General features: G+C 42.4%; 1 protein-coding gene across 1 annotated transcript in view; it reads left to right on the forward strand.

The window, feature by feature from the left end:
• SYNE1 (spectrin repeat containing nuclear envelope protein 1) overlaps window positions 1–20,125 on the forward strand; it is a 1,959,630-nt gene that overhangs the window by 745,070 nt on the left and 1,194,435 nt on the right. The window contains exons 38-40 of the mRNA XM_085611789.1: window positions 6,814–6,967; window positions 12,147–12,775; window positions 13,671–13,850. Coding sequence (XP_085467915.1) covers window positions 6,814–6,967; window positions 12,147–12,775; window positions 13,671–13,850 — 963 coding nt within the window. The remainder of the gene's footprint in view (window positions 1–6,813; window positions 6,968–12,146; window positions 12,776–13,670; window positions 13,851–20,125) is intronic.

A 20,125-nucleotide genomic window follows, 5' to 3' on the forward strand; every position in this document is an offset into this window, starting at 1 on the left:
GTATGAATCCTGAATCGTCGCTAATCTTGACCATTGATGCACAGGGGATGTACTGTTTGTCTCTGTGCTCAACCGTATTGTGGCCGGCCTGATGGTTGTAGGCCCGTATTTGTTCTTTTACTATGCACAAATAAAGGTTTTTAAAAAAAAAAAAAAAAAAAAAAAATTCAGGAAGAAGAGGATGTTTGTGACTGTGACTCCGGGCTCACTTGGCAGAAACACCCCCTGACCCTCCAAACCCCATCGCAAAATGTAATGCCCGTGAAAAGGGTAGGTGGAGGCAGTGTTATATAGAACATAGTCCTGAGAGCACGATTGAAAATGAAAACTAGATATAGTATATGGTATAAACTATGCACCAAAAAGTGTGATATAAGATGAACCAGGGCGTGAAATATAATATGCAATACATTGTGCACAATGACAGATTCATTGGAGAGCGTGAGATAGCACAGGCACTAGTGCTTGCTATGCGATATGCACCTTGGAGTGTAACATGCACAGGGCAGTGTTGTGTAACCTAACTAGTCTCTAAAGTTGTAATATAAAATATGTGCTGGGGAGTGTAACGTTGCATATGCACTGTGACAAAGATATGGATCCCAGATTGTAATATGTATGGCATAGCGCTGTGCGTTATAACATAGGCATCGAGGAAGGCACGTTAGCTGGGGCAATATAACCCGTGCGAAGGCAAGTGTGGCATGACATATTCACGGAGTGGTGTTACAGTGCACATGGGCTAGAGAGTGTCATAGCATACGCACTAGCTGGTGGAATACAACACAGAGGTGTGTGGCACTCGGTGGGCACTGGTGGGTGTAACACAGCATTGGGCTCAGCCAGGAGCACACTCTGTCTCTCAAGTGAGGTTCGTCTCCTTTCCAGAGAGTAAAATAAAAAGTATCACACATCCGACGGTGGATTTGTGTTTTATTAACTGTGAGAGGGGTTTCTTGCATAGTTTGGTCGAATTTTTGTCGAATCCCCTTTGAATGGTTTGGTGTGCGTGTGTATTAAATGTGCCCGTCAATAGCTACCCATGTTTGTCTAAATAAACGACAAGGGTGTCCACTTGGAGAGTACCCACCGGCGGGGGCGCCGGGATTAGGCACGGTAGGGCGTCAGACACGTCAGAGCTTCACTAGCGGTGTAAATACATTCCACGTGGATTCATTGTATGCATAGTCGCCTTTTAATGAAGATCACGCAAATCGTCATGGTCATGGTGGTAGGTACATACGGTTTGTCCAGCATGTCCTAGGTGTTTCTATAAATATATATTTTTTTTAAATAATAAAAAACAAAGGCCGGCCCCGGGGGATGGGGTCCCTTGGGCCATACGTGGCCTGAGGAGGGGGGCAACGCAGCCCCCCTCCTAAAGAATAATAAAAAAAAAAGGCCATGACCCGGGGGTTGGGGTCCCCGGGGCCGATTAAGGCCTTGGGAGGGGGGCCACACGGCCCCGTTCCAAATTAATTGTTTACCAATCAATTAGAAAAAGAAGGGGGGCCTCACAGCCCTCCTTAAAAAAGTAAAAAAAATAAAAGACCGGCATCATGCCGGAGGCCACGCCCCCTCCTTGCAGCACTCTGCAAACGCGCCCCCTGGCCAGTTGTAAGTTGGGGAATTAATTCCCCTTCAATACTGAGGGTCCCTGAGGGCCAACTAGCCCAACAGGTATCTCCAGTATGCGCCAGGGAGCTGCGTTGCAGACAGGTGTTCTGAGGACACGCCCCTTTTTACACCTCTATGCAACGCAGCTCTGTGGCGCTTACTGGAGGTACCTAGTGGGCTAGTTTGACCCTAGGGACCCTTAGGATTCAAGGGGACTTAATCTCTCAACTTAGAACGGCCACAGGGAGCGGTTACACAGTGGTGAAGGGAGGGGACGGGCCTTGAGGTGACGTGTGCAGACACGCCCTGTGGCGCGTTTTAAGTTGGGGAAATAATTCCCTTTCAATCCTGAGGGACCCTGGGGGCCAACTAGCCCACCAGGTGCTTCCAGTAAGCGCCACTGCCCTGCGTTGCAGAGAGGTGGTGCAGGCCGTGCCCCTTTTTACACCTCTCTGCAATGGCGCTTATTGGACATACCTAGTGGGCTATTTTGCCCCTAGGGACCCTCAGGATTCAAGGGGACTTAATCTTCCAACTTAAAACAGCCACAGGGCGAGTTTACACAGTGGGGAAGGGAGAGGCCGGGGCCTGAGGTGACGTGTGCAAACACCCCCTATGGCGCATTTTAATTTGGGGAAATAATTCCCCTTCAATCCTGAGGGCCCCTGGGGGCTAACTAGCCCACCAGGTGCTTCCAGTAAGCACCACTGAGCTGCGTTGCATAGAGGTGGTCCAGGCCGTGCCACTTTTTACACCTCTCTGCAACGCAGCTCTGTGGCGCTTACTGGAGGTACCTAGTGGGCTAACTAGCCCAACAGGTATCTCCAGTATGCGCCAGGGAGCTGCGTTGCAGACAGGTGTTCTGAGGCCATGCCCCTTTTTACACCTCTATGCAACGCAGCTCTGTGGCGCTTACTGGAGGTACCTAGTGGGCTAGTTGGACCCTAGGGACCCTCAGGATTCAAATGGACTTAATCTCCCAACTTAAAATGGCCACAGGGCGTGTTTACACAGTGGGGAAGGGAGGGGACGGGGCCTGAGGTGACGTGTGCAAACACGTCCTGTGGCGCATCTTAGGAGGTAGTTTTAATCCCCCTGCCCTATTATATACTAGGGGCTTACAGAGGAGGTCATGCTAATCACAGGGGGACCCCAACGCATAGTGTTCCCTAGTGTATGTAGGTGTTTTCACTGTATTCTAAGTGTCTTTCACTGAAAAAACCATAGGTGTCAGGCACATTATAGTTATTAATTAGCATTTAAAAAAACCTTAGAAATTCACTAAAAAAACCATAGGTTTCAGGGGCGTTATAGTTAGCTGGACTTTTCACTCATACAAAACCATTTAAATTCCCTCGTTATAGTTAGTTCAGCTAACTATAACTCGCGCGCCCGCAATGCACTGCTGATGACGTCACATATTACATCACTCATGACATGGTCAGTGACATCACTCATAACATCACTGATGACATCTCAAATGACATCACTGATGACATCATCCTTGTGATAGAGTGGCAGACCTCCTCTCCCCCTAATATAACCTTTGATACACACATTTAAAAATAGAAACTAAAATTTTCAAAACAATGGACTTACCAATACCAGTTACAACAACCTATTCAGTAATTCTAAGATCCACATACACATCCACTCATTCACCAACAGTCCTATACAGTCACTCATACATGTACTCACTCATCATATGTACTCATACACCTATACATCCTGTTACACAACGCCACTCATCCATAGAGTTACTCACACACATAGTCACTCATGCTAATAAAGAATCAAACATCCATTTATTTGCATATACAGTTATACACACACCACCACACTTACTTCTACAGAAACTTACACATACTTAGTCTTTTAAACAATCACTTATAGAAACACATACTTATTCATACAGGAACTCTTCCAATCTCTCACTCTCACATATACTCACTTATATACACCAATAGTCACATATACTAGTTTAAAACATATGTAGTTACTCATAAAGACACTATTGAGACAGTCATTCACTCACTAACTCACCCATGCACACACTCATCCACCCATACAGTCCTGCACACATGATGTCTTCAACACATACAAACAGTGAGTCACTCATTCATGCACCTATGCACTAAGTAATACCCCCACCGAACCATACAGACACTCAGACACTCATACTGATACTCAAAAAACCAACTAATAACCTATATAGACACTCATGTAGCCACTCACCAACCCATGCAGCCACTTATACACAAAGTGAGAGACTGATACAGATATTTACATATTTAAACATTACTCACTAAGCCATGTATTCACTAAGATACACTTAATCTGTCAGTTATACAATCAATTTTTCAAAAACAAATCATCCATTTAGACACTTATATACCCATATATTCTTCCATCGACATTGAGATATACATATATAAAACATATGCAATTTTCAGAAAAACACACATTCACTGGATGATGTCATCAGTGATGTCATCAGTGATGTCATGAGTGATGTCACTGACCATGTCATGAGTGATGTAATATGTGACGTCATCAGCAGTGCATTGCGGGCGCGCGAGTTATAGTTAGCTGAACTAACTATAACGGGGGAATTTCAATGGTTTTGTACGAGTGAAAAGTCCAGCTAACTATAACGCTCCTGAAACCTATGGTTTTTTCAGTGAATTTATAAGGTTTTTTAAATGCTAATTCCTAACTATAACGTGCCTGAAACCTATGGTTTTTTCAGGGAATATATATATATATATATATATATAAACTCCTGGGCTTCATTAAAAAGTTTGCCACTGGTCCACCCACGAATTCACAGTAAAATCAAATTTAAAGAATGCTTTAAAGTGATTTTAACCCCGGGTGGGGTCCCTGGGGGTCAGGGTATTCCTGCCCTGCCCCCTTTTCTTTTTTTTGTTCATTTTTTGTGGGACTCAGCTTCAAGCTGAGTCCCAAAATGGCTGAAAACACTTCCTGGTTGACGTGTACGCAGCCACTCAGATTTCCGTGGGATTAGCAAGTCCACTGCAAAGACTCGCTTCCCAAGATAGCTATATTTTTTCAACTTAAATATCTCTGAAACTACTGAACGGATATATACCAAATCACAAAAAGCACGATTCCTGGACCAACATCTAGCTTTCTGCCAAATTTGGTGTAATTCTATTCAGCAATTCAACTGTAGTCATGTACAAAAATAAAAAATCCCCTTAGACATAACATAGGGAAAACGCTTTTTGGGACCCCCTTTTTTCTTGGCCCCGTCCTTACAGATCACCCCAAAATGTTCAAGACAGCGGCAGAACCAAAAAGGGGAAGTTTTGTGAAAAGTTTGTGAAGATTCGTCAAGCTTAATATTGTTATTGGCAAGACAAAAAATGCTTTTTCTATGGAAACTTTGGTCCTAACTATAACTTCCTACTGGCTATCGCCAGTAGGTAATACACAATGTGCTAACTCTGTTAGTAACATCCTATGTGCACATTCTTTTGTTGTGTTCACTGTCAGTAAGCAGTGCTTTTTACCTACGTTTTAAAGAAGCAACACTGCAATCTACCGCTTTTTTTTCTAAATACAATTTTAATTTTTAATACATTATCGAGTGGTATGTATGTTTTTTCCTGATCCAAAAGTTAACAATATTCTTTTAACAGAAAAATTATCAATGTTCTTTAAATTCATTTACTACCCACCCTTTAACCTGTATCACTATTATTATTCATTCAAAAATCGAATTATTTGAAGAAGCATATAATTAATAATATTGAAATTAAAATAAGTTGTTAAAATAATTATATTCATAAAGTACAATATGATTAGTGTATTTGTTTTAAATTACTATCACCCGTTTGCGCTTGTATCACTTAATAAACCAATTTATAAAAATAATGAATTTGTTCAAATATATTTAACATATATGCAATGAATGTAAATTAAAATTGAATGTCATTTGAATTTTACTTAAGGATTTGTAATTAAATTACTACTCACCATTTGCCCCTATGTCTAGTTACTTAACCATTCTTGACCTGCTCCAAATGCAAATAAATATCAATTTAAACACCTGTTCTTAAATAGAATGATCATCATATGAACATTAAGTAAATTTACAACACTTACCTACGTTTTGCTAATGAAATTACAATCCACTATTTGCTTTATATTATTTATTTGACCTGTCCTTTACTCAATTAAAAAAAACAATAATACATTTAAAAAAAAAAAATTCTTCTAGATTACTTCAAAAATCAAATAACAAATAGACTCAAGATCAAATTCAGATAAATTAGAAGTACTTAATTAAATAAATTACTTTCCAGCCTTAGCTCCAATATCACTTTTATAGCCTGTTTCAAAAATGAACAATATTCTTTAAATAAGTAGATTAGATCACATTTCTCCATTGAATAGAACGCAAACATTGTTTTGTGAAGAACTGAGAGTGAAAGCATGGAACAAAAAATAAACTTTAAATAACGCACTGTAAAAATGCATTGTAAATGTAACTCTTTGTACATGACAAGCACTGTAAAAAATGTGATGTAAATGTTAGATTATGGAAATAAGTCATTTTAAAGACAATTTACTCTACTGAAAACTGTAGGTTAGAGGAATATTGATGTCACTTGCAAATTTGGTCAGAGAAAATTAGAGGTCCAAACACTATTTGCTTAGGACTCTAAATGAGTGCAAGCCATTTGGTCCAATTTGACACTTAAAAAACACACTGCATTTTGCATTGCGATATGCACTAGGAAATATAAATTTAAACTGGTATTGACTTAAAAAATGTAACTTATTTGAATTGTTAATGTCCTCACCAACTGTGGATATTGAACAAGGATGTTTGGGACAGTTTCATTGGTTTTTGTGTTGCACAGATTAGACTCACATATCTGGGGTATGACAAAGGTTAATCAGGTATTTAAAAATGTTGACAAATGGAATTGTTGTTTAGAGACTTCAGTCCCTGGTTCAAAACATTGCTCTTCATCATATCGTCCTTGCACTTTTTTAATGTTATAACTTTTAGCTTAAACACCTTTATATCAGATTCTTTCTGTTGATTAATTATTCAATTCAATTATTATTATTGCATTACATTTGATGCTATATGTCATATGTACCACTGTTCATCTTGAACAGCCAATTAAAGAATGTGTATGTTTTTTTTCTGACTATTAGGATTCATTTTCTTCAAACCATAGTAACTGACCACCACACATTTGAAGAAATGCTGCTCAGTTTTTCAGTCTGGAGCAAAATGTTTCTCAGCGATTTGCAGGCCACTTCGGAGATAAATGTAACAGACCTGCTCTCAGCTCTAACTAAGAACAAGGTAATGTGCATGCACATTATGGCGTCATGTATGCATCATATATTCATATAAATGTCATGACACAAAGCAGCAGCAGAGAAACTCCTTGTTCATGTCCATTCTTTGCCTTACGGTGACATCAGTAGGATGTAAAACATTAAAGGGGAAATGGAGATCAAGGGATGGCAGTTGGTGAGAGTGCAACTCGACAGAGTCTCTTGGTATTGTAGTGTAAATAATAATAGTTTTTTACTTCAGGTCTTTGCTGTGACGTGTTTTGTTCACAACTTACCTTTGACTCATTTGCACTCTAGAGAGAGGATACTACATCTTGGTGTTTGCCATCAAAAGAGTTTTAACTGAAAAATATGTTGAAAGAAAGTACATGGATGCTTTATAAGATTCACACTAAAACAAATGTGTATTTCTTCAACAATTCTCATGATCCTTTATAATATCATGTTTATGTTTTATTGAGAGTTTTGAACGTCATACAAAACGAAACCCTAGTGTCAGTGCATAGACAGAGATTGAAACTCTGTAATACGTAATTATCTGACAGCTGTTGTCTATCACAAATATCTGTAGGTGAAAAAGGCTCACTCCTTTAATGCAGACAGTGCTGGACTTTTGTATTTCCTAGGCTGCACACATAGAAAATAGATATGCAGGTCTCTAACTTGAAGTATTGCTGACAATTTTTGTGAGTACTTATGTATCTCTCCTCATATCACTTACGTACTTTTTTTTTCTTTCTATGCATCATTTTGTAAGTTATTCAGAAACAGCACTTGAAGTCATGTATAAAGCTAGTATTATTAAACTACCGTAGACCGTAGTTACTCTGTGGGCTTCATCCATTTCTTGTAGCTGGAAAACCTTAAATCTAAGGTGTGAACATTGGCACTCTTTAACATATGAAGACTGCTTAGCTTGGAATGCCGGTTTTCCCTCAACTCACTGCAAATGGGGACCATTTTGTAGAGTGAACAGTAATTGACTATACGGTTTTTACTTTGCTCGATATAAGAACATATTAATATTATCTCATATAGTATAGTAACCTGTTAAATGTCAATGGCAATATTTCTGGAATTTGTTACATTATTAGATTGCAATATCAAACAAAGGCATAAAAAACTGCTCTCTCCTCCATAATTCAGTGTCATGTGAGCATGTAATGACAGAACCTTTATGGCTCCTGATGGATTCTATAAAACTGTGACGTAAGCGTTAGAAGGTAGTGAATTGAATGCAAGTTTAGAATGTTGAGTTTGCGATTACACAAATAACAATAAAGACTTGTTATACTAAGCTTCATGTGTGATGTAGTCATTGGCAAGAATCCGGACAGGAGAGGATGCTACAACTGGCGACGAGGATGGGATAAGTAACCTGAAGATCAACAGTGCTCTCGCAGAGAGTTTGCCGTGGTCTAGCAAACTGCTCATGCATTCAACCATGTGCCTCCGCTGAAGTGCTGATTCGAAGTTTGGCATATGTGGAGTCAAAGAGCAGCGCCAGTTTCATGAAAAACATTTGACCCTAATAAAAGCATAACTGAAAGTCCACACATCAGTGGCTGAGAACCTGCTGAGAAGGCCACACAAAGAGGTACTGCGCTACTCCGAAATTCAAAGTCATACATTCATACAGAGTGACAGCACAAAGAGAAGCTTAAATGCAAAGTGATACAAGAAACGGTCATCTATTTACCAGTCCTGAGTGAAGAGAGGAGAAGTACATTTACATTACAACGTTTTCTACACATAGTGGTCTATTCCGTTACAATAGAATACGTTTTGGTGTGTCATCAACTGCAGAGCTATCCCAAGAAGTCATTTGATGTATCATGCAGCCTGTCATGAATGCTTTCAATCACAGCGATAACATTGGTTTTCAGAGCTACATAGAAGGAGCATGACAAAGCTCTCACTCAAGTGTGTCAGGTGCTCACTGATGGTGGTTTAACTTTGAATGCCATGAAATGTGAGTTCCATAAGACAAGGTTAAAATTCCTTGGCCATATCATTTCTGATTGGGGCTTGACACCTGATCCTGCTAAAGTTCAAGCACTGTAAACTGTAGTACCCCACAAGATGTTATCATGTTACGTTTATTCCTTGTCACGGCCAGCTGTTGCTTTAGATACAAGACTTTGCCTCAGTGTGTACACCATTGGGAGACTTGACTAAAACGAATGTTTATTTCCTTTGGTCACATGAATGCATGAAACGCTTTCGTAAAATCAAGCAAGCTATTGAGAACACTACTGAAATGGCATATTTTGATCCATACTGATCTTGTTGTTGACGCTAGCCCTGTTGAGTTGGAAGCCAACCTTACAGATCACAGCAGACACGCCAATGCTCGAAGATGTATTGTGACATACCCAAGCTGAAGTTTGTCCCAATCTGAACATGGTTACTCACAACCTGAGAAATACAGCTTGGCAGTGGTGTGTGCTTGTGAAAATTTCCACGTATTCTTGTATGGGAAGCCCTTCATGCTTGTCACCAGTCATCAAGCATTATTGACTATCTTTGGAAATCCAAAAGCCAAAATGCCTCCTTGCATTGAACGTTTGGGTCTGAGATTACAACTACACCATCTTGCGTCGGCCAGGGAAAGATTACAACATTGCCGAATGCTTTTTACGAGTGCCTCTACAATGCCCTGGCATCCCTTTTAGGGTAGCTGAAGCTTACATGAACTTCCTAGAGAAATAAAGCTGTCCAGCTGCCATTTCATTAGAATAAATTTCCACTGCCACAAGACAAAATAGTGACATGCTGAAAGTGCAAGACATTATTACACGTCAGCCTTCGTACCAGCACCCTCTACCTCTTACCAGTGACAGTAAATATCAAATGTTTAAGAATGTCAAATATGAACTGTCCATTACTCAGGAAGGTATTATCCTACGAGGGTTGAGAATTGGTATTCCAGAGAGTCTGCGACAACAGATAATTGAGATGGTCCATGAAGGACATCATGAAATTGTTGCCACCAAACGAGCACTCCAAGACTGAGTCTGGTTTCCACATCTCAACGAAAGGGAAAGGGTTGAAAAAGAATTAAAGGCCTAGCATCTATACAATTGCCTGTCATCAAAAACCACTCAACAACCATTAAGCATGTCACAGTTGCCAAGGCGTGCATGGGGAAGAATTGCAGTGAACTTTGTGAGTCCTCTTGACAACAGACATCACCTTATGGTGATCGTTGATGAACATTCCCGTTTTCCATTGGTCGAAGATATCTTATCTATCACTCATGAACGTGTCATTTAGAGTTTAGGCAGAATCAACGTGACCTGGTGTGTTCCTGTGATTTTAAAGTTTGACAATGGCCCACCATTCAGCAGTCAGGAATTCAAAGACTTTCTCAGTCATCTTATGGTTAAGCATCAGAAGAGCACTCCTCTGTGGGCACAGGCCAATGACCTTGTCGAACATTTCATGAGTACTCTGAAAAAACATGTCCAGCATGCTGTACTAGAAAGTGGGCTCAGGTCTTGCGATGCTCGGTTACGGGGAAGACATGTTTGGTCCTCTTCTCCAAGGCTGAGGGGTGACGGTTTTTAGCGGTGTCTTTAGACGTCTGTTTTTTCCTTACCTGAGCAGTTGCTGTAGAGGGGGCTTGCATGCAGAGGCTGCAGATGACGGAGAGTCCAGCAGGGCTGAAATCACTGTGGACTCGAGCTCTGGAGGGCTGGGGGACCTTGTTGACAGTGATGGCCCACTTCAAGTCGGGCCAGAGGCGACGGGTGCAGTTGTTGCTTCCGTTGTTCGGTTTTGGCAGGACCGGCGGCCTAGGAGTCTTTTCTTTTAGAGTGCCTTCAGAACAGATCTGCTGTTCAGTCATTCCAAGATTCTGGAGTCAACATCTGCAGGACAAGTCGACTTTGGCACCATTTTTGACGAGGGCAGCAGACAAGCCTGCGGAGCTGATGCCAACTCAGGTGCTCTCTTGGTAGTAGCCAATTGGCCACTGACCATTGGAGTCACTATGCCCCCTGTATGACCACTTCCTGTCGGAAGTGGGCATAACCCTGTCTCAGAATTCTGAAAAATCATGTTCACCTCACAGTAGTCCACCTTAGGAGTTGAACTAACCTGGAGGTGTCATGCCTACCTAAATGGCTAATTTTCCCACCTGTCCAGGTGCCAAGGGGGCTCTGGATAGGGGTGGGGGCTTCCTCTCGTAGGATGGGAGCCAGATTTGCATTCCAAAGGTGAAGTTTGGTGGCCAAAGGAGGCTAATCAACAGGTCATCCAATGGACGGGGGCATTACACCCTCTCCCCGGACAGGTCTTTGTTCTGGGTCTCTTGAAAGCAAAGGTTCCCACCCTAGGAGGTCAGAACAGTGACTCAGGTGTCAGGCTGGCAGTAACCAGTTAGTAAGCACACCAGAGGATGGTAGGTTTTCAGAGGGCACCTGAAAGGTGCACTCTGGGTGCATGTATTGGTAAATCCAACACTGGCATCAGTGTGGGTTTACCAATACAAGATGTTTGTTACCAAACATCCCTGTTTTCAGTGAAGCCATCATGTAGCTGGGGAACTCGTTTTCACCATTGTCCAGCACATATTATAAAATGGCTTCCCTGTTCACTTCTACTGGTAATAGGACTGACCAGCACAGGGGTATATCTTCTCATGCTGGTACGCCCTCATGTGTAATATTAAGCAGCCTGCCTCAGGGCTGTCAGGCCTGCAATAGGGGTAACTTACAAATTGTAAATGCAGTGTTAGGGACATGGCACACAGGGATGTGTGTCATGTTGTGTTTTCACTTTTGTCTGCACCAAGACACACAATTTGCAATGGCAGTCTTGCATGTGTTTGGTGAGGTATTCCTTAGAGTGGTACAATTCGTGCTGAAGCCCTTAGGGACCCTCTTTAGTACCTCAGGCCCTAGGTACCAAGGTACCATTTACTAGGGACTTACAGAGAGTGCTAACGGTTTTGCCAAATGTGGTAAACAGTTGTACAGTTTTTAGGGAAAGAACACTGGTACTGGGGACCTGGTTAGCTGGAACCCAGTACACTTCAGTCAAAGTTGCATCAAATACCAAGGACCAAGTGTTCATGGGTGTGTGTCTGTGTGTGTGGGGGGGGGGGGGTACGGCAACAAAAACCAGGAATCCTACAGCATTATTTGAATAATATTACATTTTTTATTTTTGTCTTTCAGGAACACTTGATTGAAGTGAAAAGCAAAGAGAAGGACATTCAACATCTAAATGAACATGTAGAAAAGTTGTGTTCCTATAGTAAGGCAGAGGGCCACCACACTTTAAAGGATAGAGTGGAGGATTGCATCCAGCTGCTCCAGGATGCAAAGCAGATTACTGAACGGCGCCAAGATGTACTTACAAATGTTGGTGATTTCATAGAAATACATTCCGCAGCTAGCAGTGCTCTCAATCAGCTGAAGCAGACTGTTGAGAGCACCAACAGCCTGGACAAGACTAAGTCCGAAACACTAGACAAAGAACTAGAGGATGTAATTGGGCAGATTGACAGACTGGGGTCGCTAGCTGCAGGCTTGGATGGATCCCTTACCAAAGCACATCACCACCTCAAAGGAGGCATTTCCGAACAGAGGACCTCATGTAGAGCTTTGGCTGATTACTTGTTTTCTGAGCTAGAATCAGTCCAAAACCTCTTGGGTACAAAGCAGAGTGAGGCAGAAGCCCTTGTGATAATGTGGAAGTCATTCACCGAGCGAAAGGAGCAGCTGCTAAAGAGTGTTGAGGATATTGAGGAAAAGGCAGACAACGAAGAACTGCAAGAACCAACTCTCCAAGCACTCAATCAGAGGTAATCACAAAAATGTTGTTGTTTCAGTCATCTGTAGACATAATACAAGCAAATAAAAATTAGGACATGCAATTTCAGCAGTTCCCTTTGTGTAGAAATAGCTAGATGGCCTTCAGCTAATTTTATGTTGATGTAAACAATAATGTGGACAAAAAGTGTGAGTTACTTAGGCATCAGATGTTCGCAAAAGGGTCCGAACTCAAAGTCATTTCAGGAAATCTTCAATAACCGTCTCAAGCTAAGTTGTGCTAAACATAGTGTTTTGTATTCCATACAAAAAGAACATTGCAAAAGGACCATTTTATGTTTTGGCTTTCTTACCTAAGAAGCCGATTTTCGCACAGTCTTGTGAAAAACAGAATCGTATTTTGAGTCTACGTGCTCCTGTCTCTCACTTCCCACTTCTGATCAGCTTATGAAGTGGATAAAATATGTAAAAATTATTATAGCTGACGATATATGTGCAAAGATAAAAATGTAGGAATGTTAAAATATTGAAATGAAAAAAACATTTAAGTGACAGTTTAAGGAGAATACATTTTTGTTATTTGTAAGGACTGCTTAAAGCCATAAGTCATCTTCCTTTATTTCAAACAGACTAGTTTAAAATGTTCACTGGAAAGCCTAACATTAAAAGTGACAGCTCTAAAGCCTAACATAAAAGTGACAGCTCTGCCCATAATGCATTCCCTTCACAGTTCCCACTAGACCGAGCAGTGTGAGAGAAATGGTGGACTTCAAGGGGCCTGGCAGTCTTTTCCAGCTATTATTAGTTTTCACATGCCTACCAACACTGTACATAGTTTATTTTTCAGATGTAAAAATGTAAATGAACTCTATTTGTTATAAATATGACAGTAATTTCACAATGGATTTGATATTTTTGAATTTACAGAATCAAGGTTTTTAATTTGCTGGAGGATGAGTTAAATTCGCACCAGCATGAGCTGCAGTGGCTTATGGACAAAGCAAAACAAATCGCACAGAAGGATATAATTTTGGCTAATGAAGCTGACAATGAGATAAATGCTTTGGAAGCCACCTGGGAAGATACCAGGAAGTTAATCAGTGAAAAGTAAGTTGTCTGGTAGAAAATCAGTGGTCTGAGTAGCATATCAAGGTTTTTTTTCCCCTGTGGAACATCATTTGATAAATCTAAAATTCAAATTATAACCATCAGGGATGGAGGTGGTGTTGGGTCTGTACAGAGGGTGATTATGTGTAGTTTGAATGATGAGTAGATTTTAGAAACACCTACCAAATATGATATGCACTTCAATGCCAATCTATTCAGAGTTTGATATCATCTGAGAATTTTGCCTAATTAAGAGCCCAGAACATAATCCAATTTCAAGTTTACTGAATTTGCTTTTCAAGATTCAGTGAAAAACATTTTTGTAAGGTTTGTCCTGCAGCACAGGAAATGTTATTTTGGATGCCCGAGGGCCACAGTGACATTAATTTGTATTCTGTGTACATGGCTTTCCAAAATGCTCTTTCTACAGATACTAATACAGTCTGTTAAGCAAAGAATGTTAGTAGTTTGTAACTAACTGTTCAGAATGAAAAACTAACCTCACAATAGTGGTAAAAGCAAGAGGCTCAGGCTGTGTGTTTGACCTCTCGCTTTAGTTGGGAATAATTAAGGCAAGCACATTTCATGCAGTAGAGGGAGGTTGCAGGTCAATCAGCAAATTGGGTGGTAAAGATTTAATGAGCTCTTTCATTGTGTTAATGCATAGTACTTGGGCCCCTTTATTCTCGCTCCCTGCAATGGACATTTCTAAGTGCCTGAGGAATGAAAGGAGTCAGGATCGACTACAATTTAAATCTACAGTGTAACCCATTTGGCCACACAGTAAAACTCTGAGTTGGAAGATGGAATTTAGTATGGATTTAATACAAATTCAAAGCCAGGCTGATATAAATCAGTCGCGGAAACATATTGCAAAAATACAGAATCAATAATGGAAATGCAAAACACTGGGCAAAATGTATCCTCAAAAAACAAATGAGGAATTCTGTGGCCCAATCAAACAATCAGATGGATCAAAATTTATGCTGCTACAATCGTCAGCTGCAGCAATTTGCAGATCACTTAACAATGTTCTCAGTCATGCTTTTAAACAGTGTAACATATAACTTTATATACATTTTATTATAAAATGTGCTTTGCTTGAGTAGTATCATGCTTCAGTGACTGGCCGTCTACAGCATTTGCTACGGTAGGTCACATTCTGTGCACACTCCTGATATCTAGTGTTGGGTGAGGATGTTGGAAGTTGTTTTTCAACAAAGAGGTTTCAGATTCAAGATTACTCATAATACCGCCCCCGAAACTCACAATGCACCAGGATTTCTGGGAGTGTAGTGTATGGCATGTACACCATTTAAATTTTGCCCTAATGATAACTGCAAGTTCCCCTGAACAGACCAACATCGAGTCTGTAACCTTGGCCTCCTGAGAGACCATGGCAGGTCTAATTGTTTGGATTTTCGGTGTAAAAAGTCTGTCCGGTACTGGAGAAAAAGACAATGGGTGCATTATAAAGTGCAGCATCAAGACTCTATTGAACTACCTTTAAGACAAGACCTTGAAGACCTTGAAGGGACTTAGGGGCATATGTATCAAATACCGTATTTGCGATTCTCAAATAGCGATTTTTAGGGAATCGCTATTTGAGAATCGCAAATGATATGTAACAAATAATTCGCAAATGTTTTGCGATTCCTTGGCATTCCTTAATTGCGATTATCAAATTGCTAATCGCGATTAAGGAATACCTTCCCATTCATTCCTATGGGCTAGGAGGCCCACAGGAATGAATGGGAAGACATTCTCAATTTGCGATTCGCAATTTGAGAATCGCAAAATGAGAATGCAATTTCAAGGGTGCCAGGGTGTCAAAAGGACACCCTGTTGCACCCCTGATATATGTATGTATGTACATGTGGCACACATACATGCCCTAAGGGCATGTCTGTGCGTCACATGGCACTTTGAAAAATGCCAAAAAGTGAATTTTTCAAAGAAATCGCAAATTACCACCAACTTGAAGTTGGTGGTAATTCGCGATTCCTTACGGCCAAATTGCACTTTTTCTGTGCTTCATACATTGCATTTAAGGAATCGCAATTTGCGATTCCTTAAAGGCAATCGCAAAATAGAGAATCACAAATTTTGCGATTCTCTAATTTGCAATGCTCTTTTGGGATGATACATCCCAAAAGGACTTTTTCTGTTCGCAAACGGGCCGATTCTGAGAATCGGCCCATTTGCGAACAGGAAAAGGGCTTGATACATATGCCCCATGGTCTGGCAGCAGAAGGGATTGGGCATCCAGCAGTCTGAAGTACCATGGACAGTGAAGTCAACAGTATTTGTTCTTGAAAAAAACAACTTTAGAGAACATTCATCTCCATGGCCCGTGTCAAAATCAACACCTAAGACAAAGACCATACCTAGTGTTTTGCAACACCACACACCGAGGATCTTCCCTCTGCCCTTGACATTGAGTGAGCCTTGTCACCAGGGCAGTGAACAGCCTTGAGCGAGTCATGCCATATTCCCCGAGCCTCCTCCAAAGTAGCCTCCAGAGTCGACACTGCCCACTGTCCCAGAAGTCACCCAGCCTTCAAATGCATATTTAGCGCTGGAGATTTCTTGACCTCCAGAGCATATGTTGTGATACTGATATACACAGCTGCAACCCGAGAGCCTTGGCAGCCTGTCCCAGAACAAGCAACTCCTAATATGCCTCTAAGGTGGAACCAAGCCAGACACAGAGTAATTCCCTTTCTGTCGGAGAACAAGGTGGTCCGCTAGCTGTACAGCAAAAGAAGGCCTATATTGTTTCTGTCTGCAGCCTCATACTAGTGCCGCCACCACCATCTTGAAAACACCACATCAAAAATTGCCATCTTACCTTCAAAGAGGCAGTTTCAGAGGAACCTCAGGGCTTGACCATGTGAAAGAAAAAGCCAAGGGAAATCACACCACCACAAGCACTGAAGCCCGCACCTTCACATTCCTCTTCTTACAGACTCAGGCCAGGACTCTACTGCATATATGGCAAACCCATATGAAGAACTTATGATTACCGATGATGTAGATGACCTTAGGCTCCAATTTAACATGAACTCTCCAGAGGACACATCTTTGGATCCATACCCGGCAAAATATTCCCAGTAGGTGACACAACTGCATATCATGTTTTCATCCAGTTAGTGGGAAACCCTTAAAAGGTTACTCTCCACTTGGAGAAAGAGGATGTTTGAGGCATATGAGCTGCAGATCACACACTTGGATAGTAGATCGCCATCTGTTGTTGGGCTCGGATGCTTGCAGGTTGTTGTGGTCTTCGGAATAAGTCTTTGTGGTCACGAGATAGGTGACTCCTCCCTTGGACGACAGTGCGCATGGGCATCAACTCCATCGTTAGATGGTTTTTTCCGCCATTGGGTTAGGATGCAACTTTTCCGCTCCAGTTGGAAATCTCAATTCCAAGCTTTTCAAAGCGCAAAACTTCCACAAAACATCGAAGCACCTTCATTCTTGACATCGATTTCATCGGCTCGATTCCGGACGTCGACGCGGGCCGCTGGGCCTATACACGTCGTGAGGCCTACGGCTCATGGAAAGGACCCCTTTCAAAAAATGCCCCCAGTGTGGAGCAAAATTTCCACAGAGTGACCACCACAAAGTCTGCAACCTGTGCCTATCACCTGAACACGATGAGTCCAGCTGTCCAGCCTCGATCCAAAAAGACCATTCGAGATCGAAGGGCTTGAAGACACATCATGGCACAGAGAACAGCTCCGGAACCAGAGGACATCTTTGATGAAGGCCCCAATGTCCCAGAAGAAGATTCCGAGGATGTACAAATCATCTCCGAAGCAGATGACTCAGACAACCCCATCACTCCTGGGCAGCGTGTGAGTACTACTGCCCCTGCCCCAACCCTCCAAAACCAAAGGCATTGGTCAAGACTTCGCCTGCTGGCCCCAGTCGAGACCGAAAACATCCTTCAGAAGCCCCGCCTCCGGGCTCGGCTCCGAAGAAACATAAGCCTTCCGGTACCTCGGGACCGAGCAAACCGCATGTCATTGTTCAACCGGCACCTTCAGCACCGAAAACAAAAGACCACTCGGCACCGAAATCGGCTCCGACGCCTTCGGCCACGAAAACACCAAGGCCAATAGATAAACCGGCACCGAAGGTTCCCAAGCCCAAAGATACAACTACCGCTCCGAAACCATCATCGGCACGGAAACCAACGGCTAAGGACTCTCATACACCTCCTAAAGCCAAAAAGTCCACCGATCAACCAAAACCTCGTTCGGAACCGAAAAAATAGGCACCAAAGACTGTTCCCGAGGAACAAGAACTTTTTCATCCAGATCCCATCGACCCAAGGCAGAAAAAGATTTGTATTAACCCAAAGACTGGACATGTCACCGCGGTGCCATGTAAAAAACGGAAACTGGACACACCACCTGCCCCAGTTCCTATAAACAGGAAGGACTCTTCAACATCGCCTATAGCCCTTTTCTCTCCTATACTGCCTTCTAACCCACTCCCTCTGCCTACACCACCCTTACCTATACCCTCTCCATCACATACACCACCTCCACAGGATGATGATGATGACCTAGGGGGTGGGGGTGACCCTAATGATCCGTTCACATATCCAGATACCTCACCACTTGATGATTGGGCCTTAACCCGAGGATAGAAAAGAAATATAGGCCTGCCCCTGAAGATCCTAATTACATGAAAGGGCAGCTCCCTTTGTATTCTTTGGTCGTTTCCAATGCTAGGAAACGCGCCAACTCCCAAACCACAGGAGATACAACACCCCCGACAAAGAATCCAAACTGTTAGAAGCCTCTGGCAAAAGAGTGGCAGCACAAGCCGCTAATCATTGGCGTATTGCCAACACCCAAGCCCTACTAGCACGCTATGACAGGGCCCACTACGACCAGTTAGAGAATCTATTACAACATCTGCCAGAGCAATATAAAACCCAGGCAAATGACCTTATCCAGGAAGGAAAACTTATTTCAAATGTGTCAATTAAGTGTGTGCTTGACGCCGCAGACACCGCCTCTAGAGCAATTAACACCAGTGTGCTCCTTAGACGGCTTTAAGCCAGAGGTACAAACTACCATACTTAGTCAGCCATTCAACCAGGAACAGCTATTTGGGCCAGCAGTAGACACTGCACTTGAAAAAATGAAGAAGGACACCGAGACTGCTAAGTCCAGGGGAGCATTACAGTCTCCACAGCCACGTGGCTCCTTTCGGCGCTCCTTCTACAGAGGAGCCTCCAAAAATATGGGAGCAGACACCTCCTCTACATTCAAAGCCGCTACACAAACATCCCCCAGTAGAGGATATTTTAGAGGCGGATACTGAGGAAACAACAACAAGGGGCGAGGTCGAGGTAATAACAACACTCGTACCTCCCCTGCCACAAAACAGTGACTTTCCTCCACTCCCCCCAGACCATTCGACTCCAGTCGGGGAAGACTAAAACAGTTCCTACCTGTCTGGAACTCCATCACAACTGACAAGTGGGTAAGACAAATTATCCAGTATGGTTACTGCCTGGAACTCACAACTACCCCCCCCCCCCCCACATATACCACCCAAACAGCGTTCCATGTCACCAGACCATCTTACGCTCCTCAAACAAGAGGTTCTGTCATTGCTTCAAAAACACGCAATAGAACCAGCTCCCTTAGAACATCAGGGTACAGGGGTATATTCACTCTACTTCCTAATCGCCAAGAAGGACGGGACTCTAACACCAATACTCAACCTCAGACCCCTAAATCTGTATGTTAACTCAGATCATTTCCATATGATCACTCTTCAACAAGTGCTCCCACTACTGCAACAAGGCGATTTCCTTGCCACACTAGATCTCAAGGAAGCCTACTTCCACATTCCCATACATCCTGCCCACATGAAGTATCTAAGGTTTGTGGTGGACGGACAACACTACCAGTTTACAGTCCTTCCATTCGGAGTAACAACCGCGCCCAGAGTATTCACGAAATGTCTGGCAGTAGTAGCAGCACATCTCAGAAGACAACAAATGCATTTCTTCCTGTATCTAGACGACTGGCTAATAAAAGCCAAGTCATTCAACAAATGTGTTCTACACACTCACCAAACCATCCAAATCTTACACAACTTGGGATTCACAATCAACTATCCCAAATCTCACCTCCAACCCTCTCATGTACATCAGTATCTAGGAGCCACCATAAACACCTCCACAGTCCTGGCATATCCCAGCCCAGCCAGGATAGCCAATATACAAGCTCTCATCACCAAATTTC

This window comes from Triturus cristatus, chromosome 6 (genome assembly GCF_964204655.1).
Source record: "Triturus cristatus chromosome 6, aTriCri1.1, whole genome shotgun sequence".
In the NCBI taxonomy this organism is placed as follows: Eukaryota; Metazoa; Chordata; class Amphibia; order Caudata; family Salamandridae; genus Triturus; species Triturus cristatus.